This window comes from Astatotilapia calliptera, chromosome 15, assembly GCF_964374335.1.
Source record: "Astatotilapia calliptera chromosome 15, fAstCal68.1, whole genome shotgun sequence".
NCBI lineage: Eukaryota > Metazoa > Chordata > Actinopteri > Cichliformes > Cichlidae > Astatotilapia > Astatotilapia calliptera.
In genome coordinates, this window is record NC_137436.1 from 33101343 (window position 1) to 33120487 (window position 19145).

The 19145-nt window shown below is 44.7% G+C and overlaps 1 protein-coding gene across 2 annotated transcripts in view; it reads left to right on the plus strand.

Annotated features, from left to right (window-relative positions):
• Window positions 1-19145, plus strand: part of mdn1 (midasin AAA ATPase 1) — a 62992-nt gene that overhangs the window by 26606 nt on the left and 17241 nt on the right. For both annotated transcript variants that reach the window (XM_026142918.2, XM_026142919.2), the window contains exons 35-67: window positions 16-213; window positions 1424-1632; window positions 1710-1832; window positions 1962-2159; window positions 2629-2736; window positions 5069-5257; window positions 5828-5917; window positions 6012-6275; window positions 6364-6628; window positions 6766-6925; window positions 7078-7194; window positions 7446-7654; window positions 7740-7888; window positions 8767-8966; window positions 9044-9267; window positions 9452-9565; window positions 9771-9900; window positions 10005-10111; window positions 10189-10322; window positions 10440-10606; window positions 10720-10840; window positions 10970-11183; window positions 11655-11895; window positions 11993-12116; window positions 12334-12498; window positions 12589-12803; window positions 12885-13272; window positions 13597-13709; window positions 14132-14804; window positions 14943-15104; window positions 15319-15604; window positions 15686-15924; window positions 16094-16189. In XM_026142918.2, the coding sequence (XP_025998703.2) occupies window positions 16-213; window positions 1424-1632; window positions 1710-1832; window positions 1962-2159; window positions 2629-2736; window positions 5069-5257; window positions 5828-5917; window positions 6012-6275; window positions 6364-6628; window positions 6766-6925; window positions 7078-7194; window positions 7446-7654; window positions 7740-7888; window positions 8767-8966; window positions 9044-9267; window positions 9452-9565; window positions 9771-9900; window positions 10005-10111; window positions 10189-10322; window positions 10440-10606; window positions 10720-10840; window positions 10970-11183; window positions 11655-11895; window positions 11993-12116; window positions 12334-12498; window positions 12589-12803; window positions 12885-13272; window positions 13597-13709; window positions 14132-14804; window positions 14943-15104; window positions 15319-15604; window positions 15686-15924; window positions 16094-16189 (6392 nt within the window). The remainder of the gene's footprint in view (window positions 1-15; window positions 214-1423; window positions 1633-1709; window positions 1833-1961; window positions 2160-2628; window positions 2737-5068; window positions 5258-5827; window positions 5918-6011; window positions 6276-6363; window positions 6629-6765; window positions 6926-7077; window positions 7195-7445; window positions 7655-7739; window positions 7889-8766; window positions 8967-9043; window positions 9268-9451; window positions 9566-9770; window positions 9901-10004; window positions 10112-10188; window positions 10323-10439; window positions 10607-10719; window positions 10841-10969; window positions 11184-11654; window positions 11896-11992; window positions 12117-12333; window positions 12499-12588; window positions 12804-12884; window positions 13273-13596; window positions 13710-14131; window positions 14805-14942; window positions 15105-15318; window positions 15605-15685; window positions 15925-16093; window positions 16190-19145) is intronic.

Here is a 19145-nt window from a genome sequence, read left to right on the forward strand (position 1 = left end):
CTGGCTTCTTTGCAGGGACCACAGCCTCCTGTGCAGACGGTGTCCTCCTTGCTCGTCGTCTGTGCTTGAGCTTCCTGCAGCAGAGACTAAGCAAGATGACCAAGCTGGACCAGGATGTAATGGATGCCCTGAGAGTGTATGACAGCAATTTGCCACGGGAGCCTCAGTGGGGAGAAGATTTCTTTGGCATTGATCCCTTCTACATCGCATTAGGTATACATTTAGTGATTCCTTAATGTACTATTAAGGAATCACTGGGCTAGAATAGCCTGGACATATCCACACCATTTTTTAATTTTATTAATCATTAACAGTGTTGGGAAAAGTGTGTCATCTAATTCAAGCTGAGTTTTTAGTGCAATAAAGTTCAGTACAACGTGATGCAGTAGCTCTATGTCCTCCCATAGCGGGCTAGTTGCCGCTCTAGAACAGCTGCTTTATTCCGAGATGTGGATCCTGTTCTGCACCACTTCTACAAAGACTTTCTTTACATGAAACTACACATGCTCATGTATACTACCGGTCAAAAGTTTTAGAACACCCCATTTTTCCTGTTTTTTTTTGTTTTTTTTTTTATTGAAAATGATGCCGCTTTGATGTCTCACTGCACTCTGAAATGAAAGCATCGTACAAATAAGCGATTGGAGGAATCAATTTATAGACCAAAATGTATTCTAAACTTTTGACTCGTCAAAGTAACCACCTTTGGCAGATATAACAGCTGAAAGCATTCTTTCTACAATAAAAACCAGTAGAAGTTCTTCCCATATCTGTTGCAGAAGTTCCCATAAATGTGTGGCACTTGTAGGTTTCTTTGCTTTCACTCTTCTGTCCAGTTCATCTCAAACCATCTCCATGGGGTTTAAGTCTGGAGACTGTGCTGGTCACTCCATGTTTTCAAGCTTACCATCTTGTTCTTTTTCCTGAGGCAGTTCTGGCATAGCTTGGACAATGCAAGCTGTTAACTCCCAGAAACTTGATTCAGTTATGTCTTTGGGTCTGTCAAACCTCCTCCTGTCAGAGTTTGTTTTTGAGTGCCTTTTAATGGTGAAGGAAACTGTACTCACTGACACCTTGACTTTGTTTGCAGTTTCTCTGTAGGAAACACCTACATTTATAAGTGTTATGATGGACTGTCTGTCTTCCATTTTTGTATCATTCTGAAATGTACATCATGTTACACTTTTGGGTATCCTTACCTCTTTATTTAACCTCTGGCAGTTAGTTCACCACTTACCTTTGTACCATTTCAAGCTATTCATTTGACTTGAATGACTTGAATTGTAATAAATAACTAGAATAACTTTTTGACCGATAGTGTACAGTGGACCTGTCTTCCATGATAACACACATACAACTCTTTAAGTGCTTGTGATGAGTTCACTGATGTTTGCGTAATGTCTTATAATGCCTTTGTTTCCAGGGCCTCACACCGAGAGCCGTAACCTGTCAAACTACGCCATTGCAGCAGGCACCACTGCAGTGAATGCTCAGAGGATTCTGCGGGCACTGAAGCTGCAGAGGCCTGTGCTCCTCGAGGGCTCACCTGGCGTGGGAAAAACCAGCCTGGTGGCTGCACTAGCAAAAGCTTCTGGAAACCATCTGGTCAGAATCAACCTGTCGGAGCAAACGGTAAATTGACATGCTCAGCACTGTGCTCTGAACTTGACTGTAAAGCCTCTGGTAATGATGACATACACTCTCTGCAGGATGTCACCGATTTATTTGGGACAGATCTCCCAGTGGAGGGTGGGAAGGGAGGAGAGTTTGCGTGGCGCGATGGCCCCCTTTTGGCTGCTTTGAAGGCAGGGCACTGGGTGGTACTGGACGAGGTAGGGATCACTCTTTTAACACTCTTGCAGTTTTGTACACTGATTTTATAGTTTTGCTCTAACATTTTTCAAACTCCAAACAATCTGATTAGACTGATCAGCTGTATCACTGGTGTTTTTCCATCATAGTTGAACTTGGCCTCTCAGTCAGTGCTGGAAGGTCTTAATGCCTGCTTTGATCACCGAGCAGAGATCTACATTCCAGAACTGGCCATGAGCTTTCAGGTACAGCATGACAAGACGAAGATCTTTGGATGCCAGAACCCTTTCACTCAAGGTGGGGGGCGTAAGGGGCTGCCCAAATCCTTCCTCAACAGATTCACTCAGGTAAGACCTGATTAAGGGTTTTTGCTTTTTTATTTTATTTTTTTTATTTTCATAGAAAAGCTTTTATGTGCGGTAGAATAGTCTTAATAGACAGTTATTTAGTTGACCAGATCCACTTAAAAATGAAGAGTAAGATTTTTATAATGTGCTTGTTGCAGGGGATAAAAGAAGACTTGGTGTGTCAGGTTTCAGCTATTTTTTTTTTTTTTTTTTGTGAATAATTTCAGTCACTGTGATTGCTTATCACACCATAAACATGTGAAAACTACAGTGGTGACATCTGTGCCTGTTCAGAAAAGTTGTGTAGTTGTGCAAAAACAATGTAGGCAGTTTTTGTAAAACACTCCATTTCTACAAAGTAACCTTAAAATGACCTCTGAACTATGATGGATCAGCCAGATGAGCTACTCCATCATTCATATTCTGGTTGCTGTTTTTCATGAACTCTTATCTGGCCCTGTCTTCCCAGGTTTTTGTGGACCAGCTTACCAGCAAGGACATGGAGTTCATAGGAGACTTGATTTTTCCCAGTATCGACAAGGAAATTGTTATCAAAATGGTCGAATTCAGTAACAGGGTATGTGTGATGGACCGTGCAGTGAAGGAAACTTAGGCACAGGTTAAAGTCCAAAAAATGCTTTTTTTATTTAACCCAAAAAACATAATTGGTTAACTCATGCAAAAAGAATCAAAATCTTGGGCCCATAAAAGAGGTCAAACTAACAAAACTCTACTCAAAGTTGACAACACAACCGATAACACAAACAAACTGACCTAACTTAACGAGACAAAGGGGAAACTTAAATAGTGGCTGATCAGCCCACAAAAACAGGAGAAGGGGTAAAACACACAAAACCTAACTAAACCAAACATAATGAACTCTAATTCCCCCCGGTCCTGAATTATGGCGTGAACCAATTTGTAGCCTTCCTTTAAACCTCGCTCCGCCCCTTTTCCACCTCTTGGCTCCTTAATCAAGGGACTGGAACAGCTGCAACTAAGGTAACTCAGAAAACAAAAGATTAATCATACATAACAGTGTAAACTAAAATGTGCGCACTTATTTTAGAATGCAGTGTTATGTGGATATGTGAATGAATTCTAAACCAAAACCAGTTATTTATTGTCCTGTAAATAAATTCCTATATTTAAAGAAAGAAATGTGAATGCAATGTTACTTATAAGCCTCTACACTAACATGGTGGGTATTACCACTGTGTGGCTGTAAGTGCAGCCATCACAGTATGCTTTTCTCTTTTCCTTTATTTTGTTGGTTTCTGTTAGGTTTTCCGCACATTTATTATATCTACTTACTTCAATGATGCTAGAACATGGTTGGACTCATTTTGCCTCCAAAACTAGATTCATTTTTGTGTGGCATAGATTTAAAAAGGTGCTGGAAACATTCCTTAGAGTTTCCGGTCCATATTGGTATAATAGCATCACACAGTTGGTTGTTATTTGTCGGTTGCACATCCATGAAGCGAATCTGCCGTTCCCCCACATCCCAAAGATGCTGTATTGGATTGACAGTGTAGCCTATTTGAGCACAGCAAACTCGTTCTCATGGTCAAACAATTAGTTTGTAGTGATTTGAGCTTTGCAACTTGATGTGTTACTTTGCTAGAAGCAACCTTTAGAATATGTGTCCACTGTGGACAGAGACGATTGTCTCTTTCATCAACAACAGTCAGGTAGGCTTGGCATGTGAACAATGGTCAGTTGGTACTAAAGCACCCAAAGTGTAGGTCAAGAAATATCTCCATGCTGTTACCCTGCCACCAGCAGGGTGCCATTGATAAGCTAGCATGGATCCATGCTTATATTTTGTCTATGCCAAAATCCATCAGTGCATTTCTTCAGGCTTTAAGGGAAAAGTGGGCTAATTGCTTGCTAAAAGGCATGATGACCTAATGAGAGTTTGCTCAAATGAACCTGATCTGTTCTGGTGAAACCAGGATTGCACTGTCTGGCAGTAATTTCCTGTGTGCTTTCTTTTTAGAGGACACCCTGCAGTAAGTGTCACCACATCAATATGTTCCCTCCATCCAGTCCGCTTTACTGAGTGCTCAGGGTTCCAGGCTTGTGTGGAGGTTTACATTTCAACAGAATTATCTAAAGCATACCGCCATGAAAACCTAGGCAAACTGATCTGCTGAATTCTTTTCTGAATTGGATGTTGTCGTCCAGTTTTGAGAATTTCAAACTCCAAAACCATTTTTGTCTCTGTGAAATATCAAGTCACATAAACAAGCCTCCTGTTATGTTAGAGTTATATGACATGGATCTCTCACAGTGATGAGTGTTAGGTATAATGCATCACCAGACCAGAGAAAACGCCATCCATGATGGACTGAAAATCACATTTTACACCTTGGTCACCAGATGCTAGTGTGGGTTGCGTCTTTCAGTTTATTACTCTTCATCATAGCGCCAGGTTGGAAAGCATGTAAAGCTGGTTTTTTGGTTCCATAAAGGTAGCGTGTTCACTGTCCACTCCACTTCAGGGGTGCCCGTCTGCCAGCAGTGAGCTCTATTGCCAGATAGAGGCATTGTCCAAAGTATGGGTCTTCACCAGATGCTTACGTCAACTTGGCAGTGGCTAAACCGCTCACTCCTACATGAGATTGATCCCTTTTAACAACCAAGTAAACTCTTTAAAGAGTGTGCTGTTGCTGGGTCTTGTCATCAATATTTACACACTGACAGTCCATGGATAGTGCACCCAATGTGAATTGGGTGATTCCAGGTCATTTACCATTTATCATTTAACCTCATTATTTAAACTTTGGCTATTTTTAATGCACAAAAGCATTAATGTATGTGCACTGTATGTAACAAAATATAAAGAAAAGACTAAAGGATACTTTTTTATTTTAATGCATTTTTTTAATGTGTTCTCTCCACAGCTTGTCCAGGAAGTGTGTAAAGACAGACATTGGGGTCAGAGAGGAAGTCCCTGGGAGTTCAACCTGCGTGACTTGTTCCGTTGGTGTCAACTTATGCAGGCTGACCAAGCACCTGGATTTTTTAACCCAGGCCAGCATGTGGCATTGGTGTATGCTGACAGAATGAGAACAGAGTCTGATAAAGCTCAGGTAAACTGTTTTACCAGCTTTTTCATAGCCTGCTAAGTATGTGAATGACGTACAGTTTAAGTGCTCTTTCCTTATCACATATGTAGTCAATTTAGAATCGCATATCTTCAGACGAGGAAGAAAACTCCATTGTCATAAGCCAAGTGTACTGAAACTGTAACTTTGGACTTTTCAATCTGTTAAATGTGGTGTTCTACAAGGGTTTGTGTTTAGTTTGAATTTCCTCTTATTGAAATATCTCGATATCCTACGGACTAACAGTTTGACTTCCTATAAGGAGAGAAAAGAACATTAAATCGCAACGAATAGCACTATTGGAATACCTCCACTGTGATTTTATCAGAAGCTTAAAACCAAGTTGGCTGGCTTGGTGATATTCATGTCAGGAGGGGCTAGGACTGTTCTCCAATATGGCAGGACTTTCACTGCAAAAACCTCTTATCAGAAGCATGTTGGAAACTGTGCTGCTGGTGGCTGAACTGAATTGTGTTCAGTTATTAGGTACTGGGAGTCAGTTATACTTTAGTTCATGACCAGTGGCAATACTGAACCTCCTCCCGTGCCGTATAGGTGCTGTCTGTGTTCAGGAAGGTGTTTGGGGAGGACTTTGAGCCTTACTGCGGCCCCAGAGAGTTCCACATCACTCCATTCAACCTACAGGTTTGTTGATTTGTCAAAACAATAAAACTTGTTTTGTTTTATTTCATTTCAAATCATAGTTTGCAAATTACCCTCCAATCATTTGCTGTTGCAGGTGGGCTACTCTGTGCTGCATCGCAGTGGTGGAGCCAATGTGGCTCCAGACACACCGCTGTCCATCACACATCAGTGCTTAAGGCCTCTGGAGTCCCTGATGAAGTGTGTGGAGATGGGCTGGATGACCATACTGGTCGGCCCCACAGCAAGTGGAAAGACCAGCCTGGTGAGACTGCTCTCTCTACTGACTGGACATCGCCTCAGAATCATGGCCATGAACAGTGCCATGGACACCACAGAGCTACTGGGAGGCTTTGAGCAGGTGACACTGAGAACTCAGGTCTTTGTTTATAACCTGAAAATAGCAGACCACGTCATCCTGCGGTCTTTCCCTTTTTTCCTCATTGCAGGTGGATATCATGCGCCCGTGGCAGCAAGTTCTGGAGAGTGTAGATTACATAGTTGCCATGGTAATAAGGCGTGGATTGATGTCACTTGATGGTGGCATCCAGGACACAGAGTTCTTGCTGCAGACATGGGGCCTGTTCTGCCATTGGCTGAAGCAGGAAGGACTGCAAAGAACTGGAGGAACAATCAACTCTGAGGCACTGAACAAGCTGGAGGTTATCATCCTCCTGCTGCAGAAACTCAACACCAAGCTCAAAGTGTTCACTGGTAACAACCAATTATTGAGTACAGACAAAATATAAAGGGAACAGTTTCAAGTGTCTTGTTTTGTTTTGTTTTTTGGTTGTTGTTTTTTTGCTGGTCAAGTATGTAAAATATTATAACATTACATGTATTGTCCTCAGACATGTCTAAGCTTCAGATGGACTTTACGCTGCTGAAGGAGCGTCTGGCTCAGCTGGAGGACGGCTGGACAAACGGAGGTTTTGAGTGGTTGGATGGTATGCTCGTCCAGGCCCTTCAGTCTGGCGACTGGTTGCTTATGGACAACGTCAACTTCTGCAAGTGAGAAATGTTAGCTTATGTGTAACTGTGTTCTCCCTCATCTTAAACATGTTTTACTTGTGAAATGTGAAGCAAGAACTGTAGTTGTATAAAAGTCAGCCGTGACACGAACACTATAACCAACTGCACTGATTGTGCATTTATGTAATTAGTGCCTCAGTGCTGGATCGCCTCAATGCTCTGCTGGAGCCTGGTGGATCACTCGTCATCAACGAACGTGGTGTCATAGATGGGAGCACTCCCAAAATCACCCCACACCCTAACTTCAGGTAGTATAAAAAAGTACAACTATCACTGGTTTGTTGCATTCACTAATGTCAGTCTGCCCCAGGGCAGCAGTGGCTACAACTGTAGCTTGCCTCCACCAGTGAGTGAATGGGTGGATGACTGGGTGTGTAAAGCGCTTTGGGGTCCTTAGGGGGGACTAGTAAAAGCGCTATACAAATACAGGCCATTTACCATTCATCAACAGTTCTTAGATGTGTGTTTTGTGTTTTTGTTTGTTTGTTTTTCTTCCCAGGTTGTTCCTGACCATGGATCCTGTGCACGGGGAGCTCTCCAGAGCTATGAGGAACAGAGGGGTGGAGATTTACATTCCAGGGGAACACGAAGCTGTGTGCTGGGACACACTAGACCTAAAGATTTTGCTTCACACTGCTGGGGTGACCGGGGACTGTGTGTGTGATCTGCTGATTGAAATACATAAGGCCGTTAAATCTGCTATCTGGGGTAAGTGCTAACAGCATAAGAATAAATAAATAAGCCCTCGGTTTGTCTGTAGCAGTTATCAAAGCATTTGGCCTCTGCCTGTTAGACTCCCCAGCCTCATCAGTGGCTTCTCTTCTTCATGCTGCCACTCTGCTGAGCTGCCAGCTACAGAGAGGTGTGGATTTGCCTAGCGCCTTGCAGCATGCCTGTGGGGAGGCCTACTCTTTCTGTCAGCACAATTCTGCCAACCAGAAGGTATTTTTTTGTTATGTTTTTTTTCAAGATATATCTCTTTATCGATCTCTCCATATTGTATAGGAATCCATATCTATCTACCTTTTCTATATCTAGATAGATAGATAGATAGATAGAAGCTCTCCATGCAGGTGAAACAAACCATCCTTAAGCTGAGAAAAGAAAAATGCAAAATTGCTACAATATTAGGAGTGGCAAAATCTGCGGTTTGGTACATCCTGAGAAAGAAAGCACTGGTGAACTCCATGGGAGACAACAGTGGTGGATGATCGCAGAATCATTTCCATGGTGAAGAGAAACCCGTTCTCAACAGGCAACAACAACCAAGCAAATGAACAAATACTCTCCAGGAGGTAGACGTATCAATATCCAAGTCTACCCTAAAAGAAGACTGCATGAAAGTAAATACAGAGGGCTCACTGCAAGATACAAGCCACTTGATTGGTCACTAGATTGGACTTTTGCTTTTAAAAAAAAAAAAAGCTGGCATAGTTCTGGAAAAACATTCATTGGACAGATGAAACCAAGATTAACCTCTACCAGAATGATGGAAAGAAAAAAGTATGGAGAAGGTAGAACAGCCCGTATCACATCATCTGTAAAACACGGCAGAGCCAGTGTGATGACTTGGGCATGCATGGCTGCCAGCAACACTGGGAGACTAGTGATTAGAACAAAAGTAGCCCGATGAATTCTGAGGTGTTCAGAGACATACTGTCTGTTCAGATCCAGCTAAATGCAGTCAAGGGTGGACACCACCACCCTTCAACAACCCTGATAGGCCACTGAAAATCAGGGGAAACTCTGGATAACCTGAAATATTTGAAATGGTCAGCCTTCATAAAGGATGAATAAACATGAGTACATTTTCTTCCTAGAAAGCCCAGCAGGTGATTGAGCAGCACTTGAGCATCCTGGACACAGAAGAATGGGGCTGTGGGTTGCTGTGTGCTGGAGTCTGGCCTGACAGCTTCCCCTCTGCCCTCCTCTCTACAGAGGATTCCTGCTTCTCTACTGTTATCAGAGATGGACAGGTCCTCTTATTTTGTCTGAACACACTCAGCCTCCAAGGCAAACGGTAAATCAATTAGTCACGCCAGCTAAATCATACATTTTCTCATTAAAGAAGTGATTACATAAGTTTTATTTCTGCAGGAGCCAGCCTCTGAGTCTGAGTGACCTACAGAGGGTATTGCAGAACAGCGGTGTCCATGAAGGCCTGGTGTTCTCTGAAGCAGTGGGGGGTTTGGAGGATGGAAATGCTCTGAGGCTGATCCCCACGGCAGTGAGACTGCTCACAGAGAGAGCCTCTCACGGAGACTGGATCATGCGCAGCAGCTGGCTGTCACACTTGGGAAAGAGCCACAAATATGCTCCTGGTTTGTTACAGTGCAAACAAACTACACTACACACAACAACCCAAACATTTAGACTACAGCAAAGGTGCTTTATTCTTCGAAACAAAGTTAATGTCAAAAAGTCAAATTAAATTGTTTTGCAAATCGATGGCAGGGCTATTCAGTGCTGCAGATCCCCTGATAATGTGATGGTTTACTCTTACAGATGCCGCGCTGGTCCAGGTGGAAGCAGGAAACAGGGCTTTAAAGGCTGTGTTTGGTAGCAAGCTTGCCGCTAAGGGCAAGTCACTAGCAGAATTACTCCAGCCCCACAGCACAGGTAAACAGTTTTCTTGTTCTTCGGTGAAAGAAAAGTGAAATCTATTCGCACACTAGAATATTGAAGTTTTAATAAAAGTTTTTTTGTTTGTTTGTTTTTTAATTTACTGCCTGTTTCTGCTACTAGATGACTTTAGGAAAACTTCAAGAAAACTGAATGTATCTATCAGTAAATGATAACATCTAAACAAATGTTGTGTTGCCAGATGAATACAGGATTTTGGTGGATATGCGGTGGAATAAGCAATACTTGGACATTTTGGCCAACAAGTGCAACTTTGAGGATGAAGAAAGATACACGGAGTTCCTAGAGGCACTAAACGCAGTTGCCAACAGGTGGGACTAATTGTTATCTATTCTCTTAATTCCGAGTCTTATATCAAGTTATGCAGATCTGCTGTGTTAACAAATGGACTGCTAATGAGCGGTTTGTGTGTTAGGATCGTTCTGATGATGGACAGAGAAGAGAGGTCTGTTGTATGCACTTGCGCTGTCAACCTGTCTGGTCCGAATTCTGTACTGCAAATAGCCACGGCCTTCAGTAAAGGTATGCACTTTGGTTTTTATATTAGAATATAATTTAGTGCTTCTAAAAGTTAACAAATACCCAAATCCTCCTCACAGGGACTGTGGATATTGGTCACCTGCCACACCCTGTGCTGATGCACCTGCAAACCTTCTTTGAGTTGTGGGGCTACTTCATCCTGCAGGCTGTTCAGACCGGACAACCTTACATCTCAGACCACATTATGTTTGAGGTTAGAACGCTATCTGACTCTTTAATCTACTCTTTTGTCTTTCTTCTTTTATTTAAATACAACCTTAAAATTTGACAAGAATGGTCTCCAACTGCAACACTGTCATTGTGCGTTTAGATTCTGCAGCTGCTACAGTGGCTCGATCGATTCTGGGATGTGTGCAGCACACTGACGCCCGACTCTAAGGGCATCTCTGTGCTGTCTCTGCACTGGCAGTGGGTCCAGAAACACCTCATCCTCCGACTGCCACAGCTTCTCCTGGGAGACGCTGATGTCACGTTTGAGTAAATCCCTTTCTTGCAAATACTTGTATCATTTATACAAGTATTTTGTATTTGTATATGTATTTTTATTTAGTCTGAAGTACTTTCTTCTGAAATTGTTGTTCTAAAAATAGAGGTCACCAGGAGCTGCAGGCCACCTCAACAGCCATCCAGACTGTTCTGTCCGCCCCAGTGTCTGTAGCTACAGCTCTGAAGGGCATTCAGAAAACCCTGGGGAAAACTCTTCCTTTTAAGGTCTGGATATAATTCATCAGCTAGGTCTAATAATAAAGTAATATAAAAGCCAGTTTAAGTACCATCTGTCACTCACTCTTTTATGTTCTTATATTTATGAGATGAAACTATATCCATCTGTCTTTTCAGCTGGAGTCAGTAGTTAAGTGTGCATCTCAGCTCAGGCTCCTGAGTAAAGCCCTGGATGTGAGTGATCTAAAACTGGACAACAACATGATTCATTCGAAGCAAGAGCTGGTTCGACTTCAGGGTGCTGGACTCGGACTGGACATCAAAGAAAGTCTCCTGGAAGCCTGGGGCCTCATTCTCTTAGCAAACAACCAGTTGGACCCTCAAAAGTCAGGTGAGCTTGAGTTGCAGAAAAGCTTTTGCCATAAAATGTGATTGTTGGATATTTATGGGACTCAGAATAAGATTCTTATATACTTTCAATATATAAAAACAGTGACTGTGATTACATCACAGATATATCGTCAGAATCAGAATACAATCTGTACAGCCTCCATGTTTCTGGAGCTCCGTTGATGATGGCTTTGTTTCTGTGTGCTTAAGTCACATGCTCGGCTTACTGAATTTACTTTGATCATCTGTGCTGAAACAGGAAAGTTCAGTTGCCATCTCGGAGTTGATCTTGAACTTTATTTTTAGAGTCAGATTTTGTTGAACATGTTTTCTGGAATCTAGAGAGTTGTTTCAAGATTCTCAACTAAATACAATATAAATCTTTTAGAAATACCATTTGGTATTAAAACATTCAGGAGCATGAATGTGAAACATTACATGATGGCATGCGTCCCATATGTCTTCCCATAAGGGGTGATGGAGAGGTTGGTGTCGAGTGTGGAGCAGCAGGAGTGTTGCATGACCTCCAGAGGGCTCTTGGAAGTCTGTTCCATGTCGGAGCATGACGAGTCCACAGACGGAGTCCCTTTGTCCGTAGAGGAGTTGCAGCAGCTCAGCCGCAGGGCCCAGCTCTGGCCCCTGATGGAGGAACTTGCCGTCCTAAATCAGCTACGACTTAGCACAGACTTGCTGCATCTAGCTCTTTCTCCTAGGTAAGGCTCATCTTTGTCGTGTAATCAAAAATAGAAAAGCACCTGTTCTGGATGTTGTTGATGGACTGTATACTGAACTCCTCATGTTGACCTGCAGTGACCAGGAGGCCGAGGACTGCATACGTCGCGACCTCTCCAGACATCTTCGTTACTGCCTCCAGTCCACCCCGATGAATGTCAGACAGCTGCAGCCACTGTGGTTCCTGCTCAGTAGTGACCGGGTCAGTAGTTATGAGTTTGACCACATATAAAATGTTGATATTCGGCTAAAAGAGTTTGTTACATCACAACTGTTCAACTTATATCTGGTTGAAACATTAAGAACCAATTGCTGAGAACAGTTTTACTCACATTTCTCACACGGGACATTTCATGTCCAGAAGTTAGCCTTTCAAACGAAAATCCCCATTTAAAGCTGAAATATGTGTTATCTTCCAGCCAGCTGAGGAGCTGCCGTTTGTTTGGTGTGAGCTCCTGTCGGAGGCTCTATCCTCCCTGTGGACCTGCAGCATAACCTCAAACCCAGAACACTGGCTTAAATGGGACCCTCTACATCCTGAGACCCAGGCGGATCCAAAGCAGCACCAAGGAACAGATAACCTGGTAACATCTATTAATATCTCCAAACTCGCTGTTCCACAAACACTGCTGGTTTTCTGCTTGTTTAATACATTTATGCAATATGGTTTCCAGGGTCCAGCTCTGCTGAGCAAAGCAGTGCGGTCCCATTGCGTACTGGAAGTGCTCAGCTGTAGTAAGACGGGTGGTTCATGGGAACCTTCAGGAGAGGCTTTTCTCTCCCTCTCCAATGTCAGACTTGGGGATTGGAAAGGGAGGATTCAGCAGCTGCAGGATCTTTCTGCTGTGCTCTGGGACAACATGAGCATCCGTGCGCTGGCTGATTTCAGGTATAATGGAACATTAAATGTCCTTAACCAGCAATTTTTATTTTGGGCTTTGCTGATGACAGTTGCATTATCTCTCCTCAGGGGTACTGACTTTAGGCTCCAAGGTGCAGTCCTGCGTCGGCAACTTCAAAGCATGGCTGACGTGCTGCCTCCCACCTTGCAGGAAGGCTACATGGAGAGCTGTGAGAGCCTGGTGGAAGACCCTGACCCTCTTATTGCTGCCCAGGAGATCCAGACGGTCTTTAGAGACTTCCTGCCTCCTAAACTACTCCCTGATGGCCTGGTGGAAGCCTGCCTTACCTGCTTGCAGCAATATGTCCAGAGCAAAGTCCAAGGCTCCAATTCACTGGCTCGCTCTGGAGTGTTCTGGGTCAACATGGGCTTGCTGCAGATCAAAGTGTGGACACCGCAGACCATCTTTGACCCAGCTGTAAAGAGAGCCTACAAACTGAACTATGCTCAGCAGGAGGTCTGTAGTACTCTCCTGACAAAGGTGTAAAGTGTTTGTAACTGAGTCAGTATAAATACACACAACCATTGGCTTCATGTGAATGTAACAGTAGTGTTCATTGTAAGTAATTTTCTTTAAAAAGGTAACCTTTTCTTTTCAGACTGCTTTAGAAGAAAACATGAGGTCTTCTGGTTTGAACAATAAACTCCAAGTTCACTATAAGATCATGTTCAAACATGTTATTTTCTGATGAGGTTTTTTTTTTAGAGGATGGAATGTGGTGGATGAAGAGTACTTTCTACAATAAAACACTCAAAAGTACTCTGTTTTTGTCTGTCGCAGTTGGCTCTGCTTCAGGAAGAATGGAAAGGGCGGAGCCTGTGGTCTCAGCTGATGACCGGAGCAGAACTGGAGGAGAGCAGCACAACTGATGGCTTCCAGCATCCTCGAATCAGGTAAGAGTTGGATGCTGATCTCTCAGCATGTCACGGTTGCATCAAAGTCACAGGGAAAATCAGAACTACTCCCATTCCTCTCTGAAGATTTTACTGTGGGAATGGAGTTGATATAATTGGTCATTGTGCATTAATTTGATTCTGTTTTTTTTTTTTTTTTTTTTTTTTAATTCTAGCGGCAGTGACGCATTTAGAAATACTAGTAATTCTGTGGGGTTGTAGTTAAGCAAATTTAAGGACTCTTGAGCCAAATGTTTACTGTGCGTTTGGATGAAATGACAACCAGCCGCTGTTAAGAAGATTAACTTTTAAAAGCAAACAAAGGCTGTCATTTTGAAAGAGTCATTAATACCACCATAAAAGGTCTTTGAGAAGCAATGCAATGAGCTCTAGGTTATACTGCCTGATGTTTGCTTTACTAGGTATCTATGGATCCGCATGCAGCAGGTGAAGGAGCAGATAGCTGAGCTTTCCAGGAAGCAGGCTTGTCGTCCTCATGAGCCTCAGTATGGTCAGTTGTACCAGGAGCTCCAGCACTACCTGTGCAGCATTGGTCAGACATCAGCCATACAGGACCTGCTGTCCCAGCTGCTCAATACGCTGGAGGGCTCCTCGGCTTCAAAATCCAAGTCAGCAGTCCAGGCCGTCCTGAAGGAGGAGGCTGTTTGGCAGAACTCCCAGCAGCGTTTCTGCCAGAGGTTGCTGGAGGACTATCCCCTTTATCCTGATGTTGTTGGGCCAGTGAGGACGGGTATCCTTCAGCTCCGGTATGGTATGAGGCTGGTAGCCTCCCAGGTGGCTGCCTTGCTAAATCCTGTACCTGGTTTGCCAAGGCTGGTGTCTTGCCTTCTGGCTTTCCCATTCCTGTCCCCGAGCCTGCCGTCGTACCTTGTCCGGGCAGACTTTCTGTGTTCCAGGGTTTGTATGGACACTCTGCGCAGCCTGGTGAAACTTCTGCCCCAGCAGGACACTGCATGTGTGATGCCTCAGTCCTGCACTCTGCTACTCAGTGCACTGCTTTATGTCCAGTGTCACACCTTGTCAACGGGAGAGTTCAGCCACGAGGCACGCAGCATCTTCAGACACATCTGTCAGGTCAGGATTTTAAGACTTTTCACTGGGAGAGATGTCATCCTAATGACTTTAAATAAATCTAAATAGTTTTCTGTTCCAAACTGTTAAATCCTGCAAAATCTGCTCTTCCTTTGCTCCTTCTATTGTCATTCTTTACAGGCTTTGGTGAATGAGTGGGATGAGCGAGAGAGGCGAAGGAAAGAGCATGAAGAAATGGAGGCCAGTCTTTACCGCAGCCGTAGCCGACTGCACGGCTCAGGACTGACTGAGGATGAACAGGAGGAGCGAGACTTCAGACGACAGTTTCCTCAGTTCAACAAGGTACTGCAGTACAGCTGTTGTACAGCAAATAATGACCCATCAATTCTCTGATTATCCGATCCTAACGTTAACCATCATATCTCATATTGGATCATATGGTGACGATCTAGTACAATCATTTTTATATTTTAAGGCCAAATGAAATAAAAGCTGTTTGCATGTGGAAAGCATAAATATCCACTTGAAGCTCAATTTCTGTCGATATTGAATCCAGGACTTTGCAGACATCGTGTCTGAGCCAAGTTTAGAAGGAGCAGCTGGCACAAGTCTAGAAGGGCTCGAAGACAAAACCCCCGAAGAGTCTTTTGAGATGAAGGCGTTCTCTCCCGCTACCCTGAATACAGTGATCCAGGTTCATCAGCGCCTGTGTCTGGGATATGCTCAATCGCTTTGGTACAAGAGCACAGCACCAGCCAATCACAGTAAAGAACACATCAAAGCCCTGCTTTCGTCTTATCAGATTGCTTCTCCAGTGATGTCACACTTCTATCACCTCATTGGTTAGTAACTTTGCCTGTATGCATCCTTTTCTTGTAACAAAGTTCCAGTGTACTTGTATAAACCTCTGTTTCCCCCTTCAGACTCTGACCTGGACCAGCAGCTGACAGGCAGTGAACTGCTGCTCTCTGCCATCCTCCAGAACACTGTGCAGGGCTCTGGTGGTGGCGAGGGTCTGGCCATCACCCCTGATGGACCCTATGACTTCTACCAGCACCCTAACATGAGCGAGGCCTCTCTCTGTCTCCCTGTGTTGGAACAGTTGAGTGTGGCAGTGAAGCAGAGACTAGAGGACTGGCCTGGACACCCTGCCCTCGAACAGGTAAGTTTGCCATAAGTGGTTTCGATACAGCATTTTTGCATAATTGTGATTCAAATAAATACATATTCATTAATTCAGCTTTCACAGGGACAGTGTAAAGAATCCCAACAGTTACACTTTGTTCTGTTTTTCTGACATATATTCCTGTATGTGTATGTGGTGTTTTCAGCTGAATGTGGTGATGGAGAGAATCAAGGCTTTCAATCTGGCCAGCCCGGTGGCTAAGTTTCTGAACGGCCTAGAGATCCTGCTCAGCAAAGCACAGGTGACTTCTGTCAGGAAGAGATCTCCTGAATCACGCACCCTCAGTACCAAGAAGTGTTGATTTTCTGTAAAAGAAATGAGTGACAGTGTGCCTCATGTACAAATCTCTGCGTAAACTCATGCATGCATATATATATATATATCTATCGATCGATATATATATATATATATATATATATATATATATATATATATATATATATATATATATATATATATATATATATTAATTAAAAAAAAAAAAAAACACCCAGCACGCCCCTGCGGGCGGTTTATCCTTCAAGCTCGGGTCCTCTACCAGAGGCCTGGGAGCTTGAGGGTCCTGCGCAGTATCTTAGCTGTTCCCAGGACTGCGCTCTTCTGGACAGAGATCTCCGATGTTATTCCCGGGATCTGCTGGAGCCACTCGCCTAGCTTGGGAGTCACCGCACCTAGTGCTCCGATTACCACGGAGACCACCGTTACCTTCACCCTCCACATCCTCTCGAGCTCTTCTCTGAGCCCTTGGTATTTCTCCAGCTTCTCGTGTTCCTTCTTCCTGATATTGCTGTCATTCGGAACCGCTACATCGATCACTACGGCCGTCTTCTTCTGTTTGTCTACCACCACTATGTCCGGTTGGTTAGCCACCACCATTTTGTCCGTCTGTATCTGGAAGTCCCACAGGATCTTAGCTCGGTCATTCTCCACCACCCTTGGGGGCATCTCCCATTTTGACCTCGGGACTTCCAGGTTATACTCGGCACAGATGTTCCTGTACACTATGCCGGCCACTTGGTTATGGCGTTCCATGTATGCCTTGCCTGCTAGCATCTTGCACCCTGCTGTTATGTGCTGGATTGTCTCTGGGGCATCTTTACACAGCCTGCACCTGGGGTCTTGCCTGGTGTGATAGACCCCAGCCTCTATGGATCTTGTACTCAGAGCTTGTTCTTGTGCTGCCATGATTAGTGCCTCTGTGCTGTCTTTCAGTCCAGCTTTGTCCAGCCACTGGTAGGATTTCTGGATATCAGCCATCTCCTCTATCTGCCGGTGGTACATACCGTGCAGGGGCCTGTCCTTCCATGATGGTTCCTCGTTTCCCTCCTCTTTCTTGGGTTTCTGCTGCCTGAGGTATTCACTGAGCACTCGGTCAGTTGGGGCCATCTTCCCAATGTATTCTTGGATGTTCCTTGTCTCATCCTGGACTGTGGTGCTGACACTCACCAGTCCCCGGCCCCCTTCCTTCCGCTTAGCGTACAGCCTCAGGGTGCTGGACTTGGGGTGAAACCCTCCATGCATGGTAAGGAGCTTTCTTGTCTTTATGTCAGTGGCTTCTATCTCCTCCTTTGGCCAGCCTATTACCCCAGCAGGGTACCTGATCACGGGCAGGGCATACGTGTTGATGGCCCGGATCTTGTTCTTACCATTCAGCTGACTCCTCAGGACTTGCCTGACCCTCTGCAGGTACTTGGTGGTTGCAGCCTTTCTAGCGGCCTCTTCATGGTTTCCATTCGCCTGCGGGATCCCCAAGTACTTGTAACTGTCCTCTATGTCTGCAATGTTGCCTTCTGGTAGTTCAATCCCCTCAGTTCTGACTACCTTCCCTCTCTTTGTTACCATCCGACTACACTTCTCCAGTCCGAACGACATTCCAATGTCATTGCTGTATAGCCTGGTAGTGTGGATCAGTGAATCGATGTCTCGTTCACTCTTTGCATACAGCTTGATGTCATCCATGTACAGGAGGTGGCTGACAACTGCTCCGTTCCGTAGTCGGTATCCGTAGCCAGTCTTGTTAATGATCTCACTGAGGGGGTTCAGGCCTATGCAGAACAGCAGTGGGGACAGAGCATCTCCTTGGTAGATCCCGCACTTGATGGTGACTTGTGCTATGGGCTTGGAGTTGGCCTCTAGTGTTGTACGCCACATCCCCATTGAGTTCCTGATGAAGGCTCTTAGGGTCCCATTGATCTTGTACAATTCTAGGCATTCCAGTATCCAGCTGTGGGGCATTGAGTCATAGGCCTTCTTGTAATCAATCCAGGCAGTGCACAGGTTGGTCAGTCTGGTCTTGCAGTCTCGGCTGGTTGTTCTGTCTACCAGTAGCTGGTGTTTTGCGCCTCTGGTATTCTTGCCAATTCCTTTCTGTGTCCCGCTCATGTATTGACCCATGTGCCTGTTCATCTTAGCCGATATGATGCCTGACAGGAGCTTCCATGTAGTACTGAGGCAGGTTATTGGTCGGTAGTTGGAGGGGACCGGTCCCTTCTTGGGGTCCTTGGGGATCAGGACCGTCCGGCCTTCAGTTAGCCATTCCGGGTGTCTCTCGTTAACTAGCAGCTGGTTCATTTGTGCTGCCAGACGCTCGTGGAGTGCAGTCAGCTTCTTCAGCCAGTAGGCGTGAACCATGTCGGGCCCTGGTGCTGTCCAACTCTTCATACTGGAGACCCTTTCTTGGATATCTGCCACTGTGATGGTTACTGGACCCTGTTCAGGGAGGTCGCTGTGGTCTGCCCTCAGATCCTCTAGCCACTGAGCATTGCCGTTATGGGTTGCATCCTTCTCCCATATGCTCTTCCAGTATTGCTCCGTCTCCAGCCTTGGTGGTGCTGTTCTCTTATTGTTCCCTTGCCACTGAGAGTACACCTTTGCTGGTTCTGTGGAGAACAGCTGGTTTATTCTCCTGCCTTCTATCTCTCTGGTGTACCTCCTCAAGCGGCTGGCCAAGGCTGTGAGTCTTTGCTTGGCAGTTTCCAAGGCCTCAGGTATGGACAGCTTGCTGTATTTCTTAGGCACCTTATTTGTCGCACCTTGCTGCAACTCCGTTAGTTGGCTAACCTCCCTCCGTGCTACTTTGATCTTGCCCTCTAGCCTCCTTATCCATGGAGGGTACTGCCCCTTGTCGCTGTTCAACTTGTAGCCAAGCATCTCACTGATCACTGCTGCCGTATTGTAGATCAGCTTGTTAGTGTCGG